Below are 26,275 nucleotides of genomic sequence, written 5' to 3'. Positions count from 1 at the left end.
CATTGCCGTGAGCTATGGCGTAGGTTTCAGACGAGGCTCGGATCCCACGTTGCTGTGGCTGTGGTGTAGGCTGGCAGGTGCAGCTCTGATTCAACCCCTAGCCTGGGAACCTCCATATGCTGCAAGTGCAGCCCTAGAAGAGACAAAAAGACAAGGAAAAAAAAAATAGCAGGCAGAAAGAAGAGTTAACCAGAGAAGGCATTACCCTGCCTGTGGCAGAGAGGTCCTATGACTTTTGAAAGAGGAGGAAACTGCAGTAGCCAGGAAAGTGAGTGAGAAGCGCACACCTACAGAGTCATGGGGGCCAAGAGTCATGGGGGCTGAGAAACAAGTCGAAGGTGAAGAAACCAGGTCACTAAGTGGCAACAACTCTCAAGAAACTTGACTGTGACGAGGAAGAGAGAAATATGTGAGTAGCTGGGTGGGAATGTGTATGGATGAAAAACGGTTTTCTTTCTTTCTTTCTTTCTTTTTTTTCAATGAAAAAGTCTCGAAAATTAAATTCCAATGAAAGAGAGCCAATAGGGAGACGTAGACGGTAAATTAGAGAAGGTACCTGGGAAGGCTGTCGAGAGGTCCCATCAGATTTAACCTTCATCCCTTCTCCTAAATCTTGAAAAAAGAAGATTTGGAAGGAAACAGATTCAGAACCTTTCCTTTGGCGACAAAGAACCACATCACAGAGAACAGTCTAGACGTCCTCTGCCTTCGGCTACTGTCGGCTATAGTGCTGTGTGCTAACCTTGGCCTTCTCTTTTACAGGGAGCCAGGAATCAATTGATCCATCTCATTAATGTCCAGCGGATGTCAGAATGGAGAACGTCCAGTCTCGCGTAAATAACCACAGATGTGGTTTTCCTGACTCTGTATATAGCAACTGAAATGGATACAGTCCTTGCCGCCTAGAAGCTCACAATAAAAAACAGATGACATGGACACACATGTCACCACCACCGCTCCCACACGAGGGCACAATATTATAGGAAGAGAACAGGATGGGTCTCAAATAGGAATTTATATTAGGTACACATTTGGTATTTGTGTTTTCTGACTATGGAATGCATGAGAGTTTTGCTGGGAAATTGGGCAGGTTACAAGAAGCATTTCTTGACTTTCACATAAACGAGGGGGGGTCTGGGAGGGAACTGGGGAGAGAGATCTTGACTGAATTATAAACTCTAAGGAAAAAAAAAACACAACCCTGTCTCTTGTGACCCCCGCCACCCAGGCTTACAAGAACTCACTAAGCAACAGCAATTGATGGCGTATAGGAAGTCCTAGACCCGGAGAGTTATTGAGAGGAAAACGAGGCCAAGGTTGAACAAGTACACTTGGATGCAAGGCTCAATGCGTGCTGGAAATTGAAGGGTTAAAGGGGTATGACACCTGCGCCTGCGTAGAAATGGGCAGTGATGAAGCATCAAAGAGCAACCAGGCTGATGGTGAGATGGCTCAGGAGAAGAACGCTATAGACGTGAGGGCTGGTACCCAAACTACATTCAACCTTTTGGTTTCAGAGCAGAAGAATGGATAAGGAAGCTATGGAAGAGACAGTAGAAGGCTTTAGTAATAAATAGAAGGTTGGTGTAGCTAGGATTTTTAGCATTTTTCTGATAGGGAAGAAGTTGTTTTGTTATTTACTCCCAAAACTGTAGCTTATTAAGATTTCAATTAAGACCTGCAAAGAGACTTCACATGAAAATATGTTTTAAGAGTATTTATCTACCTCTTAGAATCGGCTATTCAAAAGTCTGTATATATGGAGTTCCCGTGGTGGCGCAGTGGAAACAAATCCAGCTAGGAACCTTGAGATTGCAGGTTCGATCCCTGGCCTCACTCAATGGGTTAAGGATCTGGTGTTGCTGTGAGCTGTGGTGTAGGTCGAAGATGTGGCTCGGATCTGGCATTGCTGTGGCTCTGGTGTAGGCTGGCAGCAACAGCTCTGATTCGACCCCTAGCCTGGGAACCTCCATACGTGGAGCCCTAAAAAGACAAAAAAGACACACACACAAAAAGTCTATATATAGAGCATCTTGAAATATATTCTAGCAGGCAAGAAATAATAAATGAAATTGGAAAGGGAAGTTGGGGGTAGACTTTTTAGGCTGAGAAAGTCTCACCCAAGGTGAAAAGCTAGCAAGAGACCACACCAGGACCTCACCTCAATCTTTGATTCTAAATCCTGGGGTCACAGAATTTGGGGGAAGGGAAAATAGGCCACATGCCTACAGTTAGAATATTGCTACTATAACCTGGCAAGAAGTAACAGGGACTTGAACAAAGGCAGGGGCAACGAAAAAAAGAGGAAGAAGGTTGGACTTCAACCGTGAAGGTGGTGTTCATGGGATTCCACAAGAGGGTAAATGTGGCAGGTAAGAAGGAAGGATGCATCACAATGAGTGTGGGGTGTGTCCAGATATGACTCATCACATATGCAACTTGGCTTTGGCATTGATGAGATGAACGTGTGTTCCTACGCCGTCTAAGAGAATCGATTCATAGCAACCTGTTTGCATAAAGACCATTACGATAATGAAATTGCAACAAAAAAGTGTTGTTGGGAAAGCCCTGATTATTTTTAAAAAGCAGTAAGGATCTGTGATTTTTTTTCTCTAGTACTGCTTCTTAGAAAGACTGTTCCAATAAGCATGCATGAATTAATCTAATAAATTTAGATTCGCTAGAGGGCTGTTAAAAAGGATATATTAGGCTAAAATAACTTACTAAAAATAAGAGATTACAGAATATTAGAAAGGGGAAGAGTCTTAGAGATCACTGAGTTCAATCATTTCCATTAAAAAATTAAAATTACATGTAGACCATTTCAAACATGTGCAAAAGTGAAAAGCACAATATCATGAATCTCCATCAACTTACCACCAATTTGATGATTGTCAGTTTATGGCCAACTTTGTTTCAACTTTTTTTTCCCACCCCAAGATATCTGATTCATCCATAAATATTTTAGATTGAACTTCTCAAAGATGAGAATTCCTTTTAAAACCTAATAATGATGTCTTTATACCTAAAAAATAAACAATACTTTCTTTTTTTTTTTCCTTCTTGTTTTGGCTACCCCCACAGCATTTGGAGTTCCTCTGGCCAGGGATCAGATCCAAGCCACAGTTGTGACCTATGCCAGCAGCTACAGAAACACCAGATCCTTAACCCACCGCGCTGAGCCAGGGATCAAACATGCCTCCCAGGGCTCCAGAGACACTGCCTATTCTGTTGTGCCATAGTGGGAACTCCTAACAATAATTTCTTAAATCCAGAAGCCATCTGGTCAGCATTCAACATTTCTCCAGTTGTTTCATGATTTCTCTAGATATGTCTTTGACGTCTTCTGAATCGACAGTTTCCTTTTCCTTCTTTCTTATTTTTCCTGCTAATAAGAGAGAAGCCAGGTCATAGGTCTGCTAAAGTTTCCCCCTTTGGGATTTGGCTGAATGCATCCCAGGGTGGTGTTTGACATAGTCTTCTGTTCCCTGACTTTTCTCTCATCTGGCAAATATAGAGGCTTCGTCAGATTCAAGTACTATTGCTTGGAAAGAATGCTTCACAGGTGATGGAGGCATGCAATGGTTGGTTCCTTGGCTTGAAAAATCCTCTTGTTTTTAAAAGATGGGTTAAATTGAAACCTCTTTGGAGTGAATTGGTTCACATACTGGTGGAACAAGTTTTCAGTCTTTTGATTCTCAGTTCTCTACTCCTTTTATTATATCACGTACTGTTAACGCCTTGCTGGGTGATTGTAACGTACCAATTCCTCTGTTAGGTGCTGCATGAGTTATGGCTGCACTGCTTTCAAAATTACTCAAGCCATACATCCAGAAATCATCTTATTCTTCTCCACTTCTCTTGCTTCTACGAAGGCCTATTACTGAAATCTATTTAGCATGGCTCTCGTTGGTTCCATCCTTTCCATCCCCACGGCTACTGCTTAGTTCAGACATTTATCACTGCTTTCCTGGACCATCGAAATAGCTGCTTGAAGCTCCCCTCCTCCATCACAACCTCGCCTTCCTCAACCCAGACAACAAGAGGTTTTTCCAAACTGCAGATCTATAAGTATTGTTTTTCTGCTTTAACCCTTTGAGATTGTCTCATTTCCAGGATGGAATCCATACACCCTAGTGCAACCTAAGCCCCTCCTTCATCTCGTCGTGCCCATCCGACCACTCTCCCCTGTTCCTGCTTCATTCCATCTATTGAATCACTAAAGTCTGCTGAATGGGCCAGCAAGGGGATATAGTGATTAAAAGCAGACTTTGGAAGCCGATTTGACTTTGACCCCTAGATTCCCCCACTTGCTAGCCATGCAAACCAGAGCATACGTACCCTCACTGTGCCTCACTTGCCTCACCTGTAGAATGGGGATAATCTCATAGAATTGTTTTCCATCTGTGAAGGAGGAGTGAAGAAGCACAAATGAAGAGCTAGCATGAGAACCCTCGGTGAATACTAGATGCTGTCAGTATGTTTTTTCATACATTTTCATATCCTTTAAACTCCTTCCCAAGAATGCTTTTCCTCTTCCGTCTTGATAACCTCTTCCCTGTCGATAACCCAGCAAATTGCTCTCCTGATGCCCAGTTCCACTGTGGTTTTGTCATTTAGAATTCTCGCACGGCACCTCTCAACCTTGTAGATGTTTTGATTGAGGTGCTCTAGGTCTGTCTATACAACTGTGAACATTGTAAAGACAGGTTCAAGATCCATCTTATGTTTGAGGCTCTACCTTGGAATATTTCGCTTTCCATTGTCCTCGGTCAACGGGAAGCTCAATAATTCAGTTTGATAAATTGAACTAAATTGATGGGCTCAATTTGAATTGCAAGAGCCTATTCAGCTTCCTTTTTATGAGTCTATATATATATATATATATATATATATATATATATGAGTCTATATATATATTTTATGAGTCTATATACATATATATATATATATATTTTTTGTCTTTTTGCATTTCTTGGGCCGCTCCCACGGCATATGGAGGTTCCCAGGCTAGGGGTCAAATTGGACCTGTAGCCACTGGCCTACACCACAGCCACAGCAACGCAGGATCCGAGCAGCGTCTGCAACCTACACCACAGCTCACGGCAACACCGGATCCTTAACCCACTGAGTGAGACCAGGGATCGAACCCACAACCTCATGGTTCCTGGTCGGATTCATTAACCACTGAGCCATGACGGGAACTCCATGAGTCTATATTTTCTAAGCAACGTTTCTGAAACAAAAGATGATTTATCCAAAGCATATAACAAGGTGACTGGCACACACAACTAAAAATAATATTTATTAACTTTGGGTTTCTCAGGAAGACATCCCAGTTAGAGGAAGAATTAAATGACTGGACAAGGAGAATATGCAAGCTATTAAGCTGTATTTCCCTGAAAATTAAAAAATCCATACTTTACACAGTAATATAAGATTGTAATAATAAGGGGAATTGGTGAGGGGAGAGCTTTCATATAATCTCTATGTACTGTCTCTGCAACATTTCTGCATATCTAAAGGTATTCCAAAAGACGGAGTTTATTTCTTTATTTTTGCTTTTTAGGGTTGCACCTGCAGCCTATGGAGGTTCCCAGGCTAGGGGTCAAATCAGAACTGTAGCCGCCAGCCTACGCCAGAGCCACAGCAACGCAGGATCTGAGCCACATCTGCGACCTACACCACAGCTCATAGCAATGCTAGATCCTTAACCCACTGAGCGAGGCCAGGGGTTGAACCTGCAACCTCATGGTTCCTAGTCAGATTCATTTCCACTGAGCCATGACGGGAACTCCCAGAGTTTATTTTTTTAAAACCTCAAAAAAAAAAAAAAAATCAGGACTTTTGTTATCAATCAGTTCCTTGTGGGTTTGGTTTTCATGAATCATTTCAATAACAATGGATCGCTTTTGCCAGCTTTAGTCATTTTTTTCTCCCTATAACCACAGGGAAAAAACTAAATGTGAAAACGGACAGAAAAGAGGTATACACAAGCCCAAGAAAGTACAAGGTGATATCATTTGCACAGCAGAAAAGGACCATATACATGGATAGTGTAAAGAGATTTATTTTACAAAGTAAAAGGTATATACATGTAGCACAGTAGCACAGTCCTCAAAATTTCTAACTTTTATACTCAGCAGTGTTTCAGGAAATACAGCCTATAAATTCTTACATTTAATTATACCAATTTTACTTTATGAGTCAGTGCAGCGTCGTTCAGGAAAAATATAAAATAATCGTCATTAAAATGTTCATTGTTTATCACCTCTTTTCTTTATTATTTAGTTTCTTCTTCCTTCCTTTCTTTTCAACTAAACTAATAATGTAGGATTGTATCTGATTCCAGTAAGCTTTCCTTCCTTTCAACATGGTAAAAATTTGTATAATTATGACCATTTTAAATGGTTAAATCTTTGGCTATTTATTTTAATTCAAATCCAGTATATTATTATACATATTCAGAACTCAAACTATTCATCTTCCTCTAAACCTTCAATTAAATTCCACAATGCAAACCTCTTGGCACTCAAACCACAGTTCATGTTTATTCAACTGAGCCAGTGTCTTGAAAATGTGTTGAAGTTTGGGGGTTTTCTGGTGAGAATCCACATTCTGACATCACCTTGGCCATGGCAGTGATTGGCTGTGGGAAGGCAAAGAAGAGTTTATAGCCCGCAGGAGCAAGTGAATGAGGGAGTGAGAGAGCAGAGGAAATACTCAATCTGTGTCCCTCACTCCTGGGAGCCTGCCTTCTCACTCCAGGACTGCAAAAGGGTAAGATTTAATACAACTTCATCATCTGAGAGTCAAACACATTGTATATCTCTGGACTTGGCTTTGAATTTTTTATTTAAATACAGATATTAACAGATTGTATAGAATGGCTATGTGATTTAACACTTGTTTATCATTGAACTAAGACCTCAGATTTTAGATTCTCTCCAAAGGGCTAAGTTTATTCACCTATGCGTGTAAACATGTCCTCCTTATTATGTTTATAAAGTAGAAAAGTATGCTTTCTACTTTGTATCTCTGCACCTCATAGGTAAATATTTGTTTACTCATTCTGATGCATTTTAAACAACCTGACTGAAATACTATTTTGCATTTACAAACCTGCCCCCGTGTGTGTTGATTCCTCCACCAATTATGCCTAATCTGTACCTGAGTTAGGAACAATATCTTCTCAGGATGCTCTATATTTGGTTTCAAAGTGTTAGTATCCTCAAGCTCTCAAATCGGAATGGGAAAATGTAAAGTACAAGGGAAATAAATAAGGGTGTTGGTTTATCATACTCTTCTCAGTAAAAACTTGCCCTTGGATTCTCAAAACGATCCTTTAAGAACGTTAGAACTGTTGTCTGGCTTAGTGGTGGGCACTCTAGAGGTCTTTGCTTTTTATGAATCACAGAGGAAATAAAATGAGATTTATGTAGGCAGACAATTGCCACCTACATGAATCACTCAATTCTTCTTATATTATTCTATGTTTTCTTCTTGTTTTTATGGTTTGTTACGGGAAATTTTACGCTCAGAATTCTTTCTACAGTCCTATGTATTTGTTATTGGCTCTTTAAGTTATTATTCCAACTCTTTTCATAAAGCTGCAGAGGAATAATCTTCCTGTTTGTTGGTGGGCTCCGTGATGGGCGGCCAAGTTCAAAAAGTATTGTTGGGAGCACCTCAACAGCAACAAAACTTCTTAAATAGATGGGTCCCCTTTAGGAGAAAGCCGCTTTATCCTTGTGTAGCCTTCAAGAACTTTTACTAAAATAGATGGGACTGTGAGCAAGCTTGCAGGCATCAAAATCAAAAGACCCACAGCCACACATGAAAAGCGAGTGAGGACCCATGCCAGGCTCTCCCGGCCTGAAGCTTACCCTGTGTCATGTTTATTTTAGTGTCAGATACTCAATAAGGATGTGATAGTCTTGGCTAGTGGTGATACAATACAGAATCTACCTTCAGATACAGTATATGATAGAGGTGTCATATATTTAAAATATTACTTTTCCAAGTGTGTTTATGGGGAAATTCCCATCACCATTGCCTAGTGCTTCTAAAATGTGGTCAAAGCTGTCACGCTATAGGAGAAAGCACTCTCAGTTCTATGTGTTTGTCAGTGCAAGTGCTGGGTGTTAGTGGCTTTCAGCTAAGCTTGTTCAACTTCTATTAAAATAGGCTTTTATCAAACAGAATAAAACAAAGATACGATTGGCTTTCATGATTGTTCTCCTTTACCTGTGAGGAATCCCAGGTGGAACTGAGATCTTTGCATGGCTACAGACCCCAGGACTGTTCACAAAATATTCCTATTCTGAGAGGTGCAGCTTCACTTCTTCCTTGAATCGATGTCTCCATCATGACTGTCCCCCTGTCCCAGGAGAGCCCCACATGCACCCATGACAATCTCCCCCATCAGTGATGGAAAGCTCACATGGAGCTGGAGAATAATATAACTTGAGGAAATGTGTCCCTCATATCCCAAGATGAACTCTGATCACTCTTCTCATAGCATCATCCTTAAATACGGATGTTGGGTCCTACGTGTTTTGAGGATGCTATTTTACATATCATGGATCTTTTCACACCCATAGAAAATATCAAATATCCTACGATATTCATGGGAAAATGACTCTTTGTCTCCATTTTACAAATGAACTTTTAGTTCAAAAGCTATATAGAAGCTAGAAAGGGGCTGTGGGATAACGGGCATAAAGGGAATCATTTGAATGTATTCAACTTTTGCTTAGTGTTTAATTACAAGCAAAACAAATAGGTCCCATACCTACAGCAACTGATGTTCTGTGTCAATCATATTAGGAGGCCTCCCTGCCCCGTGAAGCAGTGAAGCCCCTGGCAGTGATGGAATGGCCTTCCACTGACGAGTCAGAGTAGACAGGTTAAAACCAACTAGGAAACGCATCATTATTCAAATAGATGGATAATGGGTGAGGGCTGTCTTCTACCACTTAAACAGAAGAAACAATTTTAGAACAAAAGCAGAAATTTGGTCCCAGGTAGTCAAAATTGTAACTGGACAGAAATGAAAACAGATCGAATTCTTCACCTCCTCGTATGAGAAAAAACTTACACTCTTCGTTTTAGTCATTGACTTTATCACTTCATTCATTCCAGAAGCAATCCCCAAAATGAAGACAGCTTTCATTTTGCTCAGCATTTTGGGAATGGCCTGTGCTTTCTCGGTATGTTCTTTATTAAAAACCTATAGTTACTTCCATTTTTGCCTTTTTGCCTGAAAGAGAAGATGTAATAACTAAATGTGTTTATTAAACAGATGAAAAATTTCCATCGAAGAGCCAAGTTAGAGGATCCTGAAGAAAATGGGGTAATTCATTTTAGTACACATCCTTGGCCTGACTGCACTTATGCTAGATTTGTTGCACATGAAATATGAATATTTATGGCACATATCATTTATTGTGTTCATGCAGGTCTTTAAGTACAGGCCTCGATATTATCTGTACAAGCACGCCTACTTCTACCCTCCTCTAAAACGATTTCCAGTTCAGGTAAGTATGAAAAAAAGGAATTTTCCTTCTCCCCCATTGCAATTGAAAGGGAATCAAATTTGACTATAAAACACCTAAATTCAACTCTCACTGAAATTCAGCCAGAAAGACCGCTCACTGCAGTTCAGTTTTAATGTAATGATGTGAAATTCACTCCTAAGTTTTCCTGTAAAGTAGAGCTACACATGCAAAGAGTGAATGCACTTGGGACTGGTCTAGAATGATAGGATGAAAGAAAACCCTAGAGCACAGTGAGTTTGGGTATTTTGGTTAATTTACTAACAAAAAGAGTGGCAATTTTATCAGTTGGGACAATTAAGTCAGCGAGAGGGCCACTAATTGCCATATTGTATTGGATTCAATACTGTCACGTAGCTGTTTTTCATTCCATAATTTAGAGTTCCTTTAATTTGGGGGGGGGGGAAACTGACTTTGTAAACAACAGAAACTGTTTCTTAAAAAATGTTCTCGATAATCAATGGTTTGCAAAAGATTTCCTGAACCTTCGACCTGTGTAGTTCGCTCAAACAGTGTATCATACACTGGGACATAACTACAGTGAAAATAAGGCTCAAGACCTGCAGAGGAAGACGAGAAATTCATGAAGTAGACTAAAAGGCTTGTGAGAGAAACAAAACATCCTTAAAATTTGTAAACAAACAAACAAAAATAACTAAACACTAAAAATAAGAGTTTCTGGTTTTACTGACTTGCCTGTTAAAAGCGTTCTGAAAACTGAAGGGTACGGTGCTGATTATAAATAGACCACAAGCCAGAATTGTGCTATTTTCATTACTATACAGTTTGGGTTCAGGGCACCAATTATGTACCATTTGACCCAGCACTCCTGAGACACTGAAAGCAGTTAGGATACTGAAAACGATGCCTCAGCCCCGCGGCTTGGCACAGCATCCTGCCATATGTTGGGCTAACCCATCACCCCATCACTAACTCATACAATGATAGGAAATGATTATCTTAAAGTATTTCTAGCACCATAATAATTACGGGGAATGTGTGTGGCCACAGAAATATGAGCACAAATGATACAAGCGATGTGGGTTTTCAGAGTTGCCTTCTATTCTTTGGTTTGCCCATAAATAAACAGGGCTCATTTGAAACACTGCTGTCTTTCTCAGGCTACATGGAAAGGATAAGACATTTAAGCTTCTGACCGCCTCTTCCACTTTTCTAAAATATCGTATACTGGAACTTTTTATAGATATATGTATGGTCCAATTCAAATGTCCGTAGTGAAAAGATATTCAGAGAGGTTATATTTCTCTTTATTGATAAACCCCAAGCTCATAGATTTTTAAGCCGATCTTGAATATACAAAATTCCCTACAAATTATAGGCAGATAGGTCTATCTCAACCAATGTAGAATCTGGAAATAAGAGAGTTGTTTTAAAAGACAATCTGATGAAATATATCTCCTGACGCAACAGTCCTATCTAGTATTAATGATCTATTGTCCCACTTTATGAAGTTTGATTTCCAAGATTTTTCTCCTGACATGTCTATTTATAAGTTTCCATAGCTCTTTTTTTTTTTTTTTGTCTTTTTGTCTTTTTTTTTTTTTTTTTTTTTTTTTTTTATTTTCCCACTGTACAGCAAGGGGGTCAGGTCATCCTTAGATGTATACATTGCAGTTACAGTTTTTTCCCCCACCCTTTCTTCTGTTGCGACATGAGTATCTAGACATAGTTCTCAATGCTATTCAGCAGGATCTCCTTATAAATCTATTCTAGGTTGTGTCTGCCATAGCTCTTTATTATTATTTTCTTAAGTCTATTAAGTATTTAACAGTAAATACCTAATTTCCAACTGCCTAGATTATCACCCCAAAATGTATTAAGCTGATTGGTTTGAAAATGCATGTATTATTCAAACAAATCTGTGTTTATATATGATCATTTCTAAAATAGCAACTTGCATGAAATTGTTATATTGATTGCAAGGCTATGAATCTGTTGTAGCTTATCTGCTCGCTATAGAAGTGGACGTATAAATAAGCTTAACGCCCTAATCATTTTTAATTGAGGAAACTGGGTTTTTTATGGTTAAAATATTTGGTTAGTGTATGAATGCTTAGATGGCAGGCTTTATCTTCCATTTCTTTTATCAGACTCATCTCAGTTATAGTGAAACACACAGGGAAACTGCCCACATTTCCAGCTTTTTCTCTTGCTACAACCTTCATTTTCAGTACTATGCCTGGAATATATATTCGGGGATTGAATAAATGCAGTAGGGATAGAAGGTGGAAGGAGTATATGAAAACACTCCAGAAGAATCAATAGGACTTAGTGATAACTTGGTAGTAAGTTATCACTAAGGAAAGTAAACTTACTTGGCAGTAAGTAGTAAGGAAAGTAAACTTACTTGGTAGTAAGTTATCACAGGAACGAAAATAAAATGCCAAGGCTTCAAGGCATTTCATGCAGTTTTACAATTGTCCTTACTGCAGCTACGAACTGAAGAGTGACGTGATTGGAGCAGGACCAAAGCTAGAGATGAGGAAGCTTGTGAGAGGATTAAAACACTCCTACTGAGACAAAATACACTGCAGGAATATGCGGTCCTCTCCTATAATTTAACTAACAAATAGAAATAGTTCCAATAGAACCTTATGCTTCAGTCACCTCTGGGCTAGGGAAGGCACAACCCTTCAGGTCATGGCAGTGGAAGAGCAGGTATAATTATTTTCTTTTCCATCCAAGGTTATTCTTGGCTCAGGGGGACAAATAGTCCCTTTCCTTGGGTGGATAGCATGGCCGCCTGAAGAATGAGCCCAAGGAGAGCCTTGAGCAGGGTTGGGATATAAATACTCCCTCACGTCTGCTCTCCAACCCTAACCCTCTTCTGCAGCTATGTTTCCTAAGACCAGGGTACTTAACGGAGTCACCAAAGATCAATATGCAAGACAGAAAATGAGAGAATCTTTAGTTGGGTATCTCCTTGTGTATTTGGGGTCCATAAGGAGTGGTTGCAAAAAAAGAAGGAAATTCAATTTGGGTTAACATGGGGGCAGGGGGGAAATCTCCTCCACTATCTTAAAGGCTCAGAGAGCAGATGTTTGGACAGACACTTACTTTTAAACAGTAGCAAAGATAATTAGCATAGTTTTATTTTTATATACTGACTCCTTGGTTTGATTTATTCTCTCAAGATTGAGATTTTAGAGGAATGGTACTCATAAATTTCCTGAAGGAGTAAATTTTTCTCATATATAACTTCATGTAAATACATGTGCACACACACACATATATATGCATCGACTTCATTTTGGGGATTAGCTTTAATTCAATTAAAAGATTAAAAATCATATGCAAATTTAATTTCAAGGCAAATTCTAATGTAAATTCCCCAGGAGAGCTCATTATTTAAGAAACTCATCCATAAACAACTTATAATAAGCCTAGTCATCATTTCACTCATATTTTATAAAGAAAATAAAACAATGAGATCTGTTTTAGCCTAAGATTTGCCTTGAACTAGTTGGAGAAGTCACAGATTCCAACTTTATAAAATAATCCTCTCATTCCCTCACGGGTAAGCCAATCTGTGACTTGTTGCTCTGGGTTCTTTGCTTCTTTGCTTGTTTGCTTGTTTGTTGGTTTGTTTGCTTTTGTCACACCCATGGCATATGGAAACTCCCAGGCCAGGGATGGAATCCAAGCTGCAGCTGCAACCTGCGCCACAGCTGCAGCAATGCAGGGTACTTAACCTGCTGAGCCACAGTGACAACTCTGTTGCTATGGTTTTTCTATATAAAATGTTTCACCATATGGTCAATGCTTTCAGGGTCGAAAGTGGAGTATTTCAATGTACATATTGATCATTGTAAAATGCCCCTTTCTCTCTAACCTCGTTTTATGTGTGTCCAATCTGCTTGTATCTTTCTCGCAGTAGCGTAAAAACGATTCAAAGTAAATAATCTACATGTACATGTATATTCATAGGTGTATGTATTTTTTTTAGAGCAGTAGCGACTCCTCTGAAGAAAATGGAAATGGTGATAGCTCAGAAGAGGAGGAGGAAGAAGAGGTAAGGGGTTTCTGCAGACTTTCATAACAAACTAAATAGCCCAAAAAACACATAGGAAACTAGTCTCCTGCAGTCTAGACTCGGCAAACAGCACTGCCAGCTTACCAAATGCTCACTGTCTTCTATTTTTGACAAGGGGAAGGTTATTTAAATCAGAATTCACTAAAATGACTGTTTGAAAACACTATTACAGTTTGGGGTTAAAGTTACTTGTAAGTGGTTCACAAATATAAAAGTGCCTTTATTTTAAGTGGAAGAAATGTAAATTCTGATTAAAAAGGAAAGAAAGCACTCTTTATTATTTAGGTGGATAGAGCATGATGGTGGAAGACAAATATATAATAATCCCAAACTCAGGGCAATACTTATTTTAAGAACAGAACTTTAAAAATTCAATTTAATATGTGAGTAGCCTATGAAACCTAATTTTATATCCTCTACAGTATTACAATATTACTGCCTTTCTTGACTCACAAGGCAGGGTTTTTCTTTGTACCTGGAATTTCATATGTCTTTTGGCCCAGTAATAAAATTTGTATTTTCATGGAAATGCAAATACTCAGGATGTAGAAATACCTTCCTATATATAATATTACAAATTAGTGGCTAAAATTTATCCACATAACCTGGAAATTGCACTCACGTATTTATAACTGACACTCCTGCCCATGGAAACATAATAATTAGGTACATTTTTCCTGGACAGCCAATTATAGCCATCCACTGGTTTGGGCACTTTCTAAATTCAGATGTTCTTAGATGCTATTTATGAAGGGACAATGACAACCCCAAATGGATCATGGATAAAAGTCTGCCATCTTGAAAATAAAACGGTGTGGCAACTTTGAAAGTGACAGATAATTATTTGGATTTTTTTTTTAATCGTAAAAGTAACATTTTCAGTACTATGATTTACCCTAATAGCTTTTAAAGGACAACCCTATAAGAATGTCAAGCCAGTACCAGGAAAAATGCCACCTACTGAATCCCACAAAATTCTGCCTGCAGTTCCTTCCACATAGTAATCTCACACAAGAACTAAGCTAAGGTAATCCACTTAACTACAACCCTTTGCTGTACAATGATTGTAAAACCGCCTTGCCAGCTAGATTTCCCAGTTAGACTGCATGCCTTTTGGCCATGGTTCTTCATTTGTTGTGATGGTGGTTGGGAATGGAGGACGATCAAGACTCCTTTAGGACTCTGATGAAATCTCACATACTCAACCTTTTGCCAATAATCCCTGAACATGTAGGGGTCCTTCTAGAACTTATCTGCAACTTCCCCATGACCCAGGAGATGAGAGACCATAAGGTACAATCCCTGCTTTGAGGAGGAACCATGCTGGACCCCCTTTTGCACTTCCTCACACTGCCCAGCCCAGGTTCTCATACACACATGGTGCCCAGTCAGTATTTGGAGGTGTGGTTTGGAAACTTCAGAGGAATGAATGCTCCAAAGACCATTTATTCAAAATGATAACGGAAAACTGGATGAATAAAACTGAGTCTTCTCTCCAGAAGAGAGTTTAGAACTTCTTTTTTTTTTTTTTTCATTTCTTCCCTAAAATATCATTAGCAATGCAGATTAAATACAGAGTTTTTTAATACAGGGATGGTATTCCTATGAGAAGGTGTCCTGGCCTATTTTCTATTTGATGATCATACATTCTTTTGTCTCTCCTAGATTATCCAGTCTAATATTTAAAAAACATTTATTGAAATATAATGTACATAACACAATTATCATAAGTTTATAGGTGAACGAAATTTCAGGAATTGACCTCGCCAAGTGTTACCAGCACCCCTATACAAAAGCAGCACATGCCTTGTGCTCCGTTAATTCATAAACCGATCCCCGCCAAGGGCAGCTGCTATGTTGACTCCTAGCACAGAGTTTGTTTGGGGCTCTTTTTGTGTATTATGTATGTGGAATTAAGCAACGTAGACCCTTTTGCGTGTGTCCTCTTCCACTCTCAGCTCCAGAGGTTGGCTGTATAGTTCTGTAATTGTAGGTCGTTCATTCTCACGGTCAATATTTCCTGATGAGAAGGTACCGCGAGGTGTTATCCTTCTGCTGATGGGCACGAGGGCAGTGTTCGGGTTTAGGCCAGGACAAGGAGTAGGGCTGGCATCATTCTAGCACTCCTTTTGGCACACGTATGCATTTATTTCTAGAGGTCACTTTACCTAGACTTGAAATGTTTGCATCGAAAGGTCTGCTTATGTTCACCCTGAGAAGATGCCACCCACAGAGTCCCAAAGCCGACGTACTAATATCAACTCCCACTATCCGTCTACACGCGTTCCAGGGGCTCTACGTTCTCACCAGTGCGTGTGTCTTTCCGTCGCTTAACCATTCTAGTGGGTTAATAATATTTTTTAAGCAGAACCGATTGCTAATCTTTCTATTCAAAAAGATATTTGAGGCTTAATACCTGTCAAAAGATGGGCCCATTTTCCTTTTTAACGCTGCAGCAGGACAACCTCAAAGTACGAGGATGAGAGAGGGTGCTATGGGAGAGAACGTCAAAGCCTACGAGCTGGGAGCTTGGGTCTGTGGTCGTGACCCTGCTGCCAATGAACTGCCGTGTCTTTGACCTCACACGAGTCACTTATCCTACTGGACCAGGTGTTTCACCTGTGAAACAAGGATATAGGACACAACGTGTATCTTTCCCTGCTCTGAGATCTTTCCTCTGTCTCCCCAAAAGGATTAGTCTGTTGAACTAAAGCATATCAACATGAAAAAATAAATAAAGAGCCTGGTGTTAGCTTAGAGACTGTTTTGGGGTAGAGTCTAGGAGTCTCAAGAGTTCCTTGAAACAGTGGGATTTATAAATCTGATGAAACAAACATAGGTTGTTTTTTAGTCATACAGCAGGTGAAATCTGGATTTTGTTTGTTTGTTTCAAAGCCTTAAAATATGGGATGTTTAAAGTTATCCAACGTCACAATCTCTTTAAAAATACACTGAAGTAAGTTCAGTTTTTCAATATCCATTTAAAGTAAATAAATTCTCGGTGAAGCAAGCCCTGCCTTTCAATGTTAGCTATGAATTACATGGAGGGATTAATTTAATCAACAAATAACTGCCTTACAACACAGAGTAAAGGCAACAGAATAAAATGCTAATGATCATAAGAACTTTCATTTGAAGTGTGGTAATTCTTAAAAAAAAAAAAACTTCATACAATAACATAATATACTGCTAAGGATTTCTTAGAGTACCCAGTTTCTTCCTTGTCCAAAAAAATTGATTGTCCATCAAATGCCTGAAATGTTTGAATACTGCACATGGCACAGAACTGGTTTATATATTGGCAGATGGATTTTGAATTAAATGTATCTTTTTAAATTTAAATACTCCTGAAAGTAAATAAAATGCATGGACTTCTTTCTGGCAGTAAATGAGACAGGCAATCAATTTGAAGAGAAAGATTTCTATAAAAATTCCTTTTTGAAAAAAAAATTATCCTCCGTACAGTGTAGACAATTCACATAAATCCTAATCATCACCATAAATGTCATGGTGCCACCGAAAGGGCTTAGCTTTTTTTAGTTAGAAAAATACAGTTGCATCACTTACGGTGAGACTTTGAACACGTCATTTTACTTTTCCGAGCTCACTTCCGTTTTTTAAAGAGTGTGAATGGTAATTCTACCATACGAGGCTGCTATAAAGTAGAAAGTGCTCAGCTTATTTGTCAGCAAATACAGTAATTCATGTACTGTGATATCCTAGGAGTTACTCATAAGACTCGAAGAGCCTAAACCTTGTATGATATGATCCCATAGAGTCAGATATGCTGCAATTATTTTTATTTACTTGTTTGTTGGTCTTTGTAGGGCTGCACCTGTGGCATATGAAAATTCCCAGGCTAGGGGTTGAATTGGAGCTGCAGCTGCCAGCCTATGCCAGGGCCACAGCAATGCTGAATCTGAGCTACATCTGTGACCACACCACAGTTCACGGCAACACTAGATCCTTAATCCACTGAGTGAGGCCAGGGATTAAATCCCCATCTCTGGATACTAGTTGAGTTCTTAACCCATGGAGCCACAATGGGAATTCGCCAGATATGCTGAAATTATTACAACAAATATTTCTGAATTGATTAAATAGCATACAGAAATATCTAAGACACTCTCTTGAGTTCTGAAAAGTGAGACATCCAGACAGCATAAGAGGAAGCAGAATTGTCAACACTGGGTGGCAAGTTGGCTGAGGGATACAGGGTTTTGGTTTTGGTTTTTTTCTCCCAATAAAGGTTCATGACTCCAACAAATCTTGAACTGTCTCCTAGCTAAAATAACTTCTCTTGCTCTGGATACTGTCCCCAGGAGAATTCAAATGAAGAAGAAAACAACGAAGAGAATGAAGATTCCGATGGAAATGAAGACGAAGACTCCGAGGCCGAGAATATCACTCTTTCCACCACCACACTTGGCTACGGAGGGGACGTAACGCCGGGAACCGCGAGTATAGGTCTCGCTGCCCTCCAGCTTCCCAAGAAGGTAGCAATTCCTCCAAAAGGCTAAATCTGATCTCAGTTTGTCTTGCGTTCTTTTACAATCTCTATTGTACTCCATATTTAGAACAATTCCATGTTCCCGTGCTAATATAAGACAAAAATGTCCCAATGTTTCTCTCGTATTTTCAATTCTATTTTTCACATTTGTCTTTAGGACACCTGAAATTTATTTTTTTGTATACATTGTTTAGAAAGGATATTTCTAATTAGTTACCTTTATTAATCATCGATTTTTCCTCCAATGACTTCAGTATTTATTAACTATATTTATTCTCTCTTTCTGAACTTTGGGGGCTCCTCCACTGATCTGTCCCTTAATGCACTAATTGATCACTGTTTTAATTAGAAGATTTAGTGTAATATCTAATAAGACTATCCCCCTTACACTTCTTTTTGAAAAATTTCCTGACTTTATTTTTTTAAATATGAAGTTTAAAGTCACTTTGTCTATTATCATTGGTATTTCTATTAAAGTCATACTAATTGTATTTTCTAAATTTTTAAAATTTAATTTTATTGGAAGTTTACTTACAATGTTGTATTAGTGATCTCATTTCTTCACTGAAGTCTGAGGTTATGCTGACACGATACACAGAGTATTTTATATTATCTTCGCTAACTCAATGAAAACGTAAGAGCAGGTACCATATCCCTATTTACAAACAAGGAAGGGTCTTTTCCCAGGCAAGTTCATGGTCTTACACTGACTTTCAACACTATAACGGAAGACCAAGGACAAGCATCTTTCAGCAATGGATAAAACTCCCTGAGAGATACCATTGCATTTCTGGGAAGAGAATTCCAAGGCCGAAAATGTGAGTAGCAAAGGTACAGAAAGCATTCCCCACAGAGAATACATTTATCAGGTACCTTTTTTCCATCAAAACCCAATGATGAAGGTACTAATTCTGAATTTTTGAAACCCCTCACCCATTCTTTTATAAGTTCAATGAACTTCAATTCAAAATTTCATGTAGGGGCTCCCACTGTGGCTCAGCAGAAATGAACCCAACTAATATCCGTGAGGACTCAGCTTCGATCCCTGGCCTCACTCGGTGGGTTAAGGATCTGGCTTTGTGGTGAGGTATGGTGTGGGTTGGCAGCTGCAGCTTGGATTCAGCCCCTAACCCAGGAACTTCCATATGCTGCAGGTGTGGCCCTAAAAAGAAAAAAAAAAAAGATTACACATAGAACAAGGCTGTCAGCACAGCCTCTGTCGGGTGAAGCAATGACCTTAAGTGTTATGTTTTTCACACCTAGAGCTGAATCCTTTCAAAATTTTCCTTATAGGCTGGGGATATAGGAAAGAAGTCTGCAAAAGAGGAAGAAAGTGATGAAGACGAGGAGGAAGAGGAGGAGAATGAAGAAAATGAAGCAGAAGTGGATGACAACGAGCAAGGCACCAATGGTACCAGCACCAACAGCACAGAGGTGGACAGTGGCAATGGCCACAGTGGTGGGGACAATGGAGAAGAAGGCGACCAAGAGAGTGTCACTGAAGCCCAAGGAACCACCGTGGCTGGAGAGCAGGACAACGGTGGCGCCAAGACCACGACCTCTCCGAATGGTGGGCTTGAACCAACACCTCCACCCCAGGACATCTCTGGGACCACCCTGCCTCCGTCTGGGAAAACCACCACCCCTGAGTACGAGGGGGAGTATGAACAGACAGGCGCCCACGAGTATGACAACGGATACGAAATCTACGAAAGCGAGAATGGGGAACCTCGTGGGGACAGTTACCGAGCCTACGAGGATGAGTACAGCTACTACAAAGGGCGCAGCTACAACAGCTATGGGGGCCACGATTACTACTAGGTCCCTCGAAGGCCTGGACTGGAGCGATTGCATCCATTCTGGCATTTGTGTGTGTGGCTGCCATTTTCCAAGTTCAACTCAGGAAGGTGCAATATAACAAATGTGCGAATTACACAACGGGGAATGGTGCTCCTGTTCCAACGTGGTCTTCTGGACTTGCTTCTACAAGAAATGGGCTTCTTAGGGCTTGTCCCTGGTGTGTTACCAAAAGGTCGTAAAGCAGGGCCCTTTATCAAGGGGTAAACGAAGGCATGAAATTGTGGGCGCCGGAATATTTTGAGGCTGTAGTTCTATAAACGGTATTTTTAAGGTGTTTGCACCCACTGCTAAAACACACTCGTTGTGCAGGAGGTTCTTCCTGGAAGAGAGTTATTGGCATTCGTTACACCGCAATAAATGTGTAGTTGCTTAATCACGATACCTACCCGTCACTGTGTATTAGGTTGAAGTATCATCCTCATGTATTTTTATGTGACCTCCATGTATATTCTATCTATGGGTTTATCACAAATAAAGATGCAATCCTTCAAATGTGTCATAATTAAGAAGAAAAGGGAGAGATTTGGAATGGGAAAAGGCAGACCGTGGGAGGACCGTTGAGCTACGGGACGAAAGCTTATGTCCACGATGGTTTAAAATTCGAAAAGGCTATAGACATTGTCTCTTGGATAAATGAACATAAGTAAGATTTTTGGCAGGCCTGTGGGCAGTGTCAGCCATATATGTCAGGAGAATAAATGGCTTTTATTAGAGTTGCCAGATTTGACAAATGAAAATGTAAGATGCCCAGTTAAATTTGAATTTCAGATAAACCATGAATAATTTTTTAGTTTAAGTATTCTCCATGCTATATTTGGCCTTTGTGAAATATTTGGGACGTATTTATACTAAAGAAATGATTCATTACCTGAAATTCAAATTTAATCAAATGTCCGGTGTTCTATCTGGCAATCTTAACTCCATTTGATTTGGTTTTAAGTGAAATAGAGCTAGAAAATTCTTAAACAGGAGTTCCCGTTGTGTCTCAGTGGGTTAAGAACCCAACACAGGATTCATGAGGACATAGGTTTGATCCCTGGCTTCCATCAGTGGGTTAAGGATCCCGCATTGCCATAAGCTGTAGTGTAAGTCACAGATGTGGCTCAGATCCTGTGTTGCTGTGGCTGTGGTGTGGGCCTACGGCTGCAGCTCCAACTTGACCCCTAGGCTGGGAGCTTCCATATGCCACAGGTGCAGCCCCCAGAAGCAAAAAACATAACAAAACAAAACAAGCAAACAGAAAAGGCAGCCTGGCTCTAGAATCTGTTCTCTTGACTCCTCGCCTGTATTCATCCGGAATGCTATGTGCATTAGCACATATGCATCCGGAAGGGTGTGGAGCCACAAGTGGGCAGGACATCGCTGATGAGAGCATTGCTGAAAAACGAGCCTTGTCCTCTATCACGATTTCCTTAGAAGCAGCTGTTTTATGACTTGAATTGTAAGGGATAGTTTCAAAGCAAGGATGCTCTGATACTTCTGCGGGTGTACCTGTCTACACAGGCAGCTTGGCCTTGTGCAAAGAACACGAGCCCTGGGGTTAGGTGGACTTCAGTGATGGCTGTATCAAGAGTCAATGAATTTCCTTCCCTGATCTGTGTTCCTTCACCTGCTGCACACGGCACCCACGCAGAGTTGTTCAGAGTCCGACACGTCACGAGCTCCTCAGCTCATCACATCCCTCCTCTCCGGCCCCCTCCTTTCTCCGTCAACCCTCAGGTGCATCCGATTGTGATAGAATCCCCTGGCCACCAAAATTGTCTTTCGAGAACTCATAGCACAGTTTTTTTCTTGTCCTAATGCATCTTTGTAAGCAGAAGCTTTGGATGAGATTGAGGCCGTAGGAACGGTGTGATAAATATCATTTATTAGGTGATACCATCATCTTTAGCATTTATGTGTCACATACTAGACATATATACTATCTTAATATATCTTGGTATCACCAAATCTTCGATTTGGAAAGGATAGCTGAAGTCTCTGAAATTTATGGGGTTTTCCATTGTTTTGCTTTGCCTTTTTTTTTTTTTGCTTTTTAGGGCTGCCCCTGCAGCATATGGAAGTTCCCAGGCTAAGAGTCCAATCCGAGTCCAACCTACGCCACAGCCACAGCAACGTAGCCTCCCGCCACCTACACCACAGCTCATGCTCACACTGGATCCTTAACCCACTGAGCAAGGCCAGGGATCGAACCGCATCCTCATGGATACAAGTCGGGTTCTTAACCCACTGCACCGCAATGGGAACTCTTGTTTTGTTTGGCTGTTGACACGTAATGTGGGTGTCCACTCCCCACGATCCCATCTCAGGGATTCAAGCTAGTTTGCATCAGTCCCTGAGGGCAGAACGGTACCTGTCCGCCACCATTGTGCCAAGCATCTGAGCGTCTCCTTCCGACCAGCGGGGGTATTTAAAAGGAGACTCGTGGAGCTGCGGCGAGGTGTTACCTGACATAAGCAATGGCAGCAGAGAAAAGATGCACAGCCTTTGTCCAGACAGCAGCACAAACGGGTGGGCAGATGGTGAGGGCTGTGGACCAGCAACGACCCTGGGCCTAGGCGGAGGCATCATGAAGTTCCTGGATGATGCCTAAGGGGCTGACTGGAGAGGGCTGTGATTTAAACCAGCCCGGGGGCCCCCAGTCATGGCCTTCCCGGCCGACATCTCGGCCACATCATGCAGCATCTTCTGCACAGAGGCTCCCTCTTGAACTACTTTTCCTGCTTAGAACCACATGTCAGAGAGCCCGTCTTCTGCCCTTCCAGCTCACCAGCCTCCCCAGACTCTTGCTCCAAATTCCCTTCACCTTCCCCACCAGAAGCTCTGTTTTCTGGAATCCCTCACAGTGTCCAGCAATGGCCCATCTGGAAGAAACTTGATGAGAATCCAAATGATTAGAAAAGGAAGGGGAATATTTTCATTCCTCCCAGAGAAAGATAATCCTCCCTCCAAGAATGAATCAAATGACGCCTCTGAATGGAGAAAAGATAAAAAGTGAAATAAAGGGTTTCCACTGGAGCTCAGGGGGTTAAGGGCCTGACGTCATCTCCATGGGAATGCAGGTTCTATCCCTGGCCTTGCTCAGTGGCTTAGCTGGGTGAGCTGCCGTGTGGGTCGCAGGTGCGGCTCAGGTCCAGTGTGTTGCTGTGGTTGTGTTGTGGGCCTGCAGCTGCAGCTCCGATTTGACCCTTGACCTGGGAACTTCCATATGCCAGAGGCATGGCTTAAAAAAGAAAAAAAGACGGACAAACAGCCCTAGCTGGTCATCAGGGAACTCCTGCAACCTCCTCATCTGAACGTCCCAATGAGAGGTCAAAGCAAAGACCTCACAGCTGAGCCAAGTCACCCACAAACCTTAGGAGAAAATAACCTGGGGTTTTAAACCACTGCGTTTGGAGGTAGCTTGTTGCCGAGCAATAGATACCTGGAGCAGGACCAAGAAGCAGAGAGAAAATCTGGGTTCCTGACAATTAAGACAGTCATGAGAGAAAAGCTAAAATAAAATGATAACAATGCAGATAAACACAAATTTAAAGCTAAAACTTGAGAAGACTGGATAGGCCCCCGTTAGGTAAGAAAATAGTGTGTGTCCAATAGAATGAATAACTAGCTGCTGTATACCACCATGCTCTGCTACTCTCTCCTTCTTTATTGGGGGGCTTTTAAGGGCCACACCCACGACACATGGAAGTTCCCAGGCTAGGGGTCAAGTCAGCTATAGCGCTGGCCCACAGCCACAGCAACACCAGATCCTTAACCCCCCGAGAGAGGCCAGGGATGGAACCCGCATCCTCTTAGATACTTGTCGGGTTTATTCCCCTGAGCCACAGCGGGAACTCCCACACCTCTCTTTTTTTTTAATTTTTAAAATTTTTATTAACATATGGTCGATTTGCAAGGTTGTGCCAATTTCTGACCTACGGCAAAATATGTGCTCTCTTAAGAGAATACTTGGTGGCACACAACAAAACAGCACCCACCAAAAAGGGCCATTTGAAAATGAGAGGTATTTCCCCCTTGAGATCACACAATAAACTTTTACAGCTACTTCCAGAATGTTACCGTGTCCCAAAGGAAAGGGCGGGTATCATTATAATTACACGTTAACTACATCCTCTGAATTACATTCTAAGGTGTAATAAGACATCTTTCTCATATAAAAATAAAAGCAAATTATATTGACATGTCTTCTCTTTGCTAGTAATAGCTGATGGGTAAACAAACAGCCTAGAGGAATGAACACAGTCAGGCTTACGCGCCTCTGTGACCCTTCGTGGTTCTGTATCGGGCTGAAATGTTTATGTACTTCTGTTGAAATTCCCAAACACTACGAGAAAAAAAAAAATGACAAAAACTAAAAATAAACATAATGGCGGGGTAAATGTGAAAGATGGTTGTAAGTGACATTTTAAAAAGTGACCTTTTTAAACTTAGGATGAATATTGATACTCACGAATGAACATATTGAAAACAGACATGTTTTCTTCTGCTAAAAACAGGGCGAGCCCCAACACACCCTCGATTCTGGAGAGAGGTGGGGAATGAATACTTCTATGAGTGCCTGAAGTCTTGACACGTCTTTAAGGGTCCATATGGTAAGGAGGAGATTGTTCACCAAGGACCCCAATTCCTCTCCTGATTCAGGAGGCAAAATGCTGTCTGTCTGCTGTGTATATAAACTAGAAAGTAGGGAGTTATTGCAGTTAGTTAGAACCTGTGGAAATGTATATATTATGTTTACTGCTAGCTGCTCATTATGATGCAAAGAGATGCGTTACCTGGTAGGCGTCAGAATAAGTTGGGGACCAAGATGCCAGAGGATAAAAAGAGTTCCGACAACCCTAAGTTTTAAAAAGAGAGACAAAAGCACTTGGACCTAGAGCGCAAGTACAGAGAAGATGGAGGGAAGGTTCTAGAAATAGATGGGGAAGCAAAACAAGACAAAACAAAAACACGAAATGACACGCCTGGATGACGTGTCAGGAGCTGGGATGGACAGGGTCGGTTCCTAGTTAGCTCACATTTTAATTATTCTCATCAACCAAAGGTAAAAAATGAAAGAACCAGCATGAGGTGAAACAGGTTTCATGGATGTTGTCACTGAAAAATATCTTTGAGGAGAAACTCTATGTGTCCATGTGGCCCAGGAAAGCCAGGCTAAGAGCATCACTGGTGAAGATATGTGTTCCTGAACCATGAACCAAGAACCAAAAGAAAGTTTGTGTCCATTTCCTGTTCTTCTCTATTGCTTCCTAAGTCTGGGTTTTTTTTTTTTGTTTGTTTGCTTTTACCTTTTTTTTTTTTTTTTTCACTTTTTTAGGGCTGTACCCTTGGCATATTGAGATGCCCAGGCGAGGGGTCAAATCGGAGCTACAGCTGCTGGCCTACACCACAGCCACACCAATGCAGGATCCAAGCCACGTTTGAACCTACACCACAGCTCATGGCAATGCCAGATCCTTAACCCACTGAGCAAGGCCAGGGATCAAATCCACAACCTCACGGTTACTAGTTGGATTCGTTTCCGCTGCGCCACGATGGGAACTCCCTAAGTCTGTTTTATTTGGTTTTGTTTTCCAATTAAATAGAAATAGTGTGAGAATAAACGACCTTTTTTTGTTTGTTTGTTTTTAACAGAACCCTGGTTTTTAACCTTTGGCTATTGGTTCCTAAGAAATGAGAAGTTCCCGTCGTGGAGCAGTGGTTAACGAATCCGACTAGGAACCATGAGGTTGCGGGTTCGGTCCCTGCCCTTGCTCAGTGGGTTAACGATCCGGCGTTGCCGTGAGCTGTGGTGTAGGTTGCAGACGCGGCTCGGATCCTGCGTTGCTGTGGCTCTGGCGTAGGCCGGTGGCTACAGCTCCGATTCAACCCCTAGCCTGGGAACCTCCATATGCCGCGGGAGCGGCCCAAGAACCAAGAAATAGCAACAACAACAAAAGACAAAAAGACAAAAAAAAAAAAAAAAAAAAAAAAGAAATGTTATAGCAAAACTCTTTATTACACAAAAACATTTAGGAAACTTACACTGTTTTTGAAGTTCAAGCTCAACCCAGGGGATATGTTTCAAGAGGGTAGAAGCAACACCTCTACTTGACAGAACCTTGGCAAATGGTTTGCAAGTGGTTCTTTTCTCCACAGTTCCTTCTCTGCAAACTGTCAGCCAGAATAGATTCTTTTTTTTTTCCTTTTTTTTTTGCTTTAGTCAATTGTAGGTTCCAAATTTAAAGCTCAAGTTGCATTTTTACTTTCTGAACTTTAAATTCGTTTTCGCTTTGGGAGCATATATATTTA

At 40.9% G+C, this 26,275-nt stretch overlaps 1 protein-coding gene across 1 annotated transcript; it reads left to right on the top strand.

Moving 5' to 3' along the window:
* The first annotated feature begins 6,708 nt into the window (after nt 1-6,708).
* Nucleotides 6,709-20,473, top strand: IBSP (integrin binding sialoprotein). The gene is made up of 7 exons (NM_001444466.1): nt 6,709-6,780; nt 9,145-9,212; nt 9,305-9,355; nt 9,462-9,539; nt 13,525-13,590; nt 17,934-18,107; nt 19,415-20,473. The coding sequence occupies exons 2-7, from the start codon at nt 9,159-9,161 to the stop codon at nt 19,940-19,942; spliced, it is 951 nt and encodes a 316-aa protein (NP_001431395.1). The 5' UTR covers nt 6,709-6,780; nt 9,145-9,158; the 3' UTR covers nt 19,943-20,473.
* The last annotated feature ends 5,802 nt before the right edge of the window (nt 20,474-26,275 follow it).

This window comes from Sus scrofa, chromosome 8 (genome assembly GCF_054392235.1).
Source record: "Sus scrofa isolate SSC_HxYL_T2T_F1_AM1 chromosome 8, Sscrofa_HxYL_maternal_Yorkshire_Landrace_v2.0, whole genome shotgun sequence".
Taxonomy (NCBI): Eukaryota; Metazoa; Chordata; class Mammalia; order Artiodactyla; family Suidae; genus Sus; species Sus scrofa.
Note: the sequence above shows the minus strand (reverse complement) of the source record. Positions and strands in the feature narration are given on the sequence as shown.

Bases quoted from the DNA above. Each gene is read 5' to 3' on its own strand.
- IBSP (NM_001444466.1), top strand. From the start codon at position 9,159: ATGAAGACAGCTTTCATTTTGCTCAGCATTTTGGGAATGGCCTGTGCT. The intron at 9,213-9,304 runs GTATGTTCTTTA...TTTATTAAACAG, and splicing joins GAATGGCCTGTGCTTTCTCG to ATGAAAAATTTCCATCGAAG. The intron at 18,108-19,414 runs GTAGCAATTCCT...TTTTCCTTATAG, and splicing joins CCCTCCAGCTTCCCAAGAAG to GCTGGGGATATAGGAAAGAA.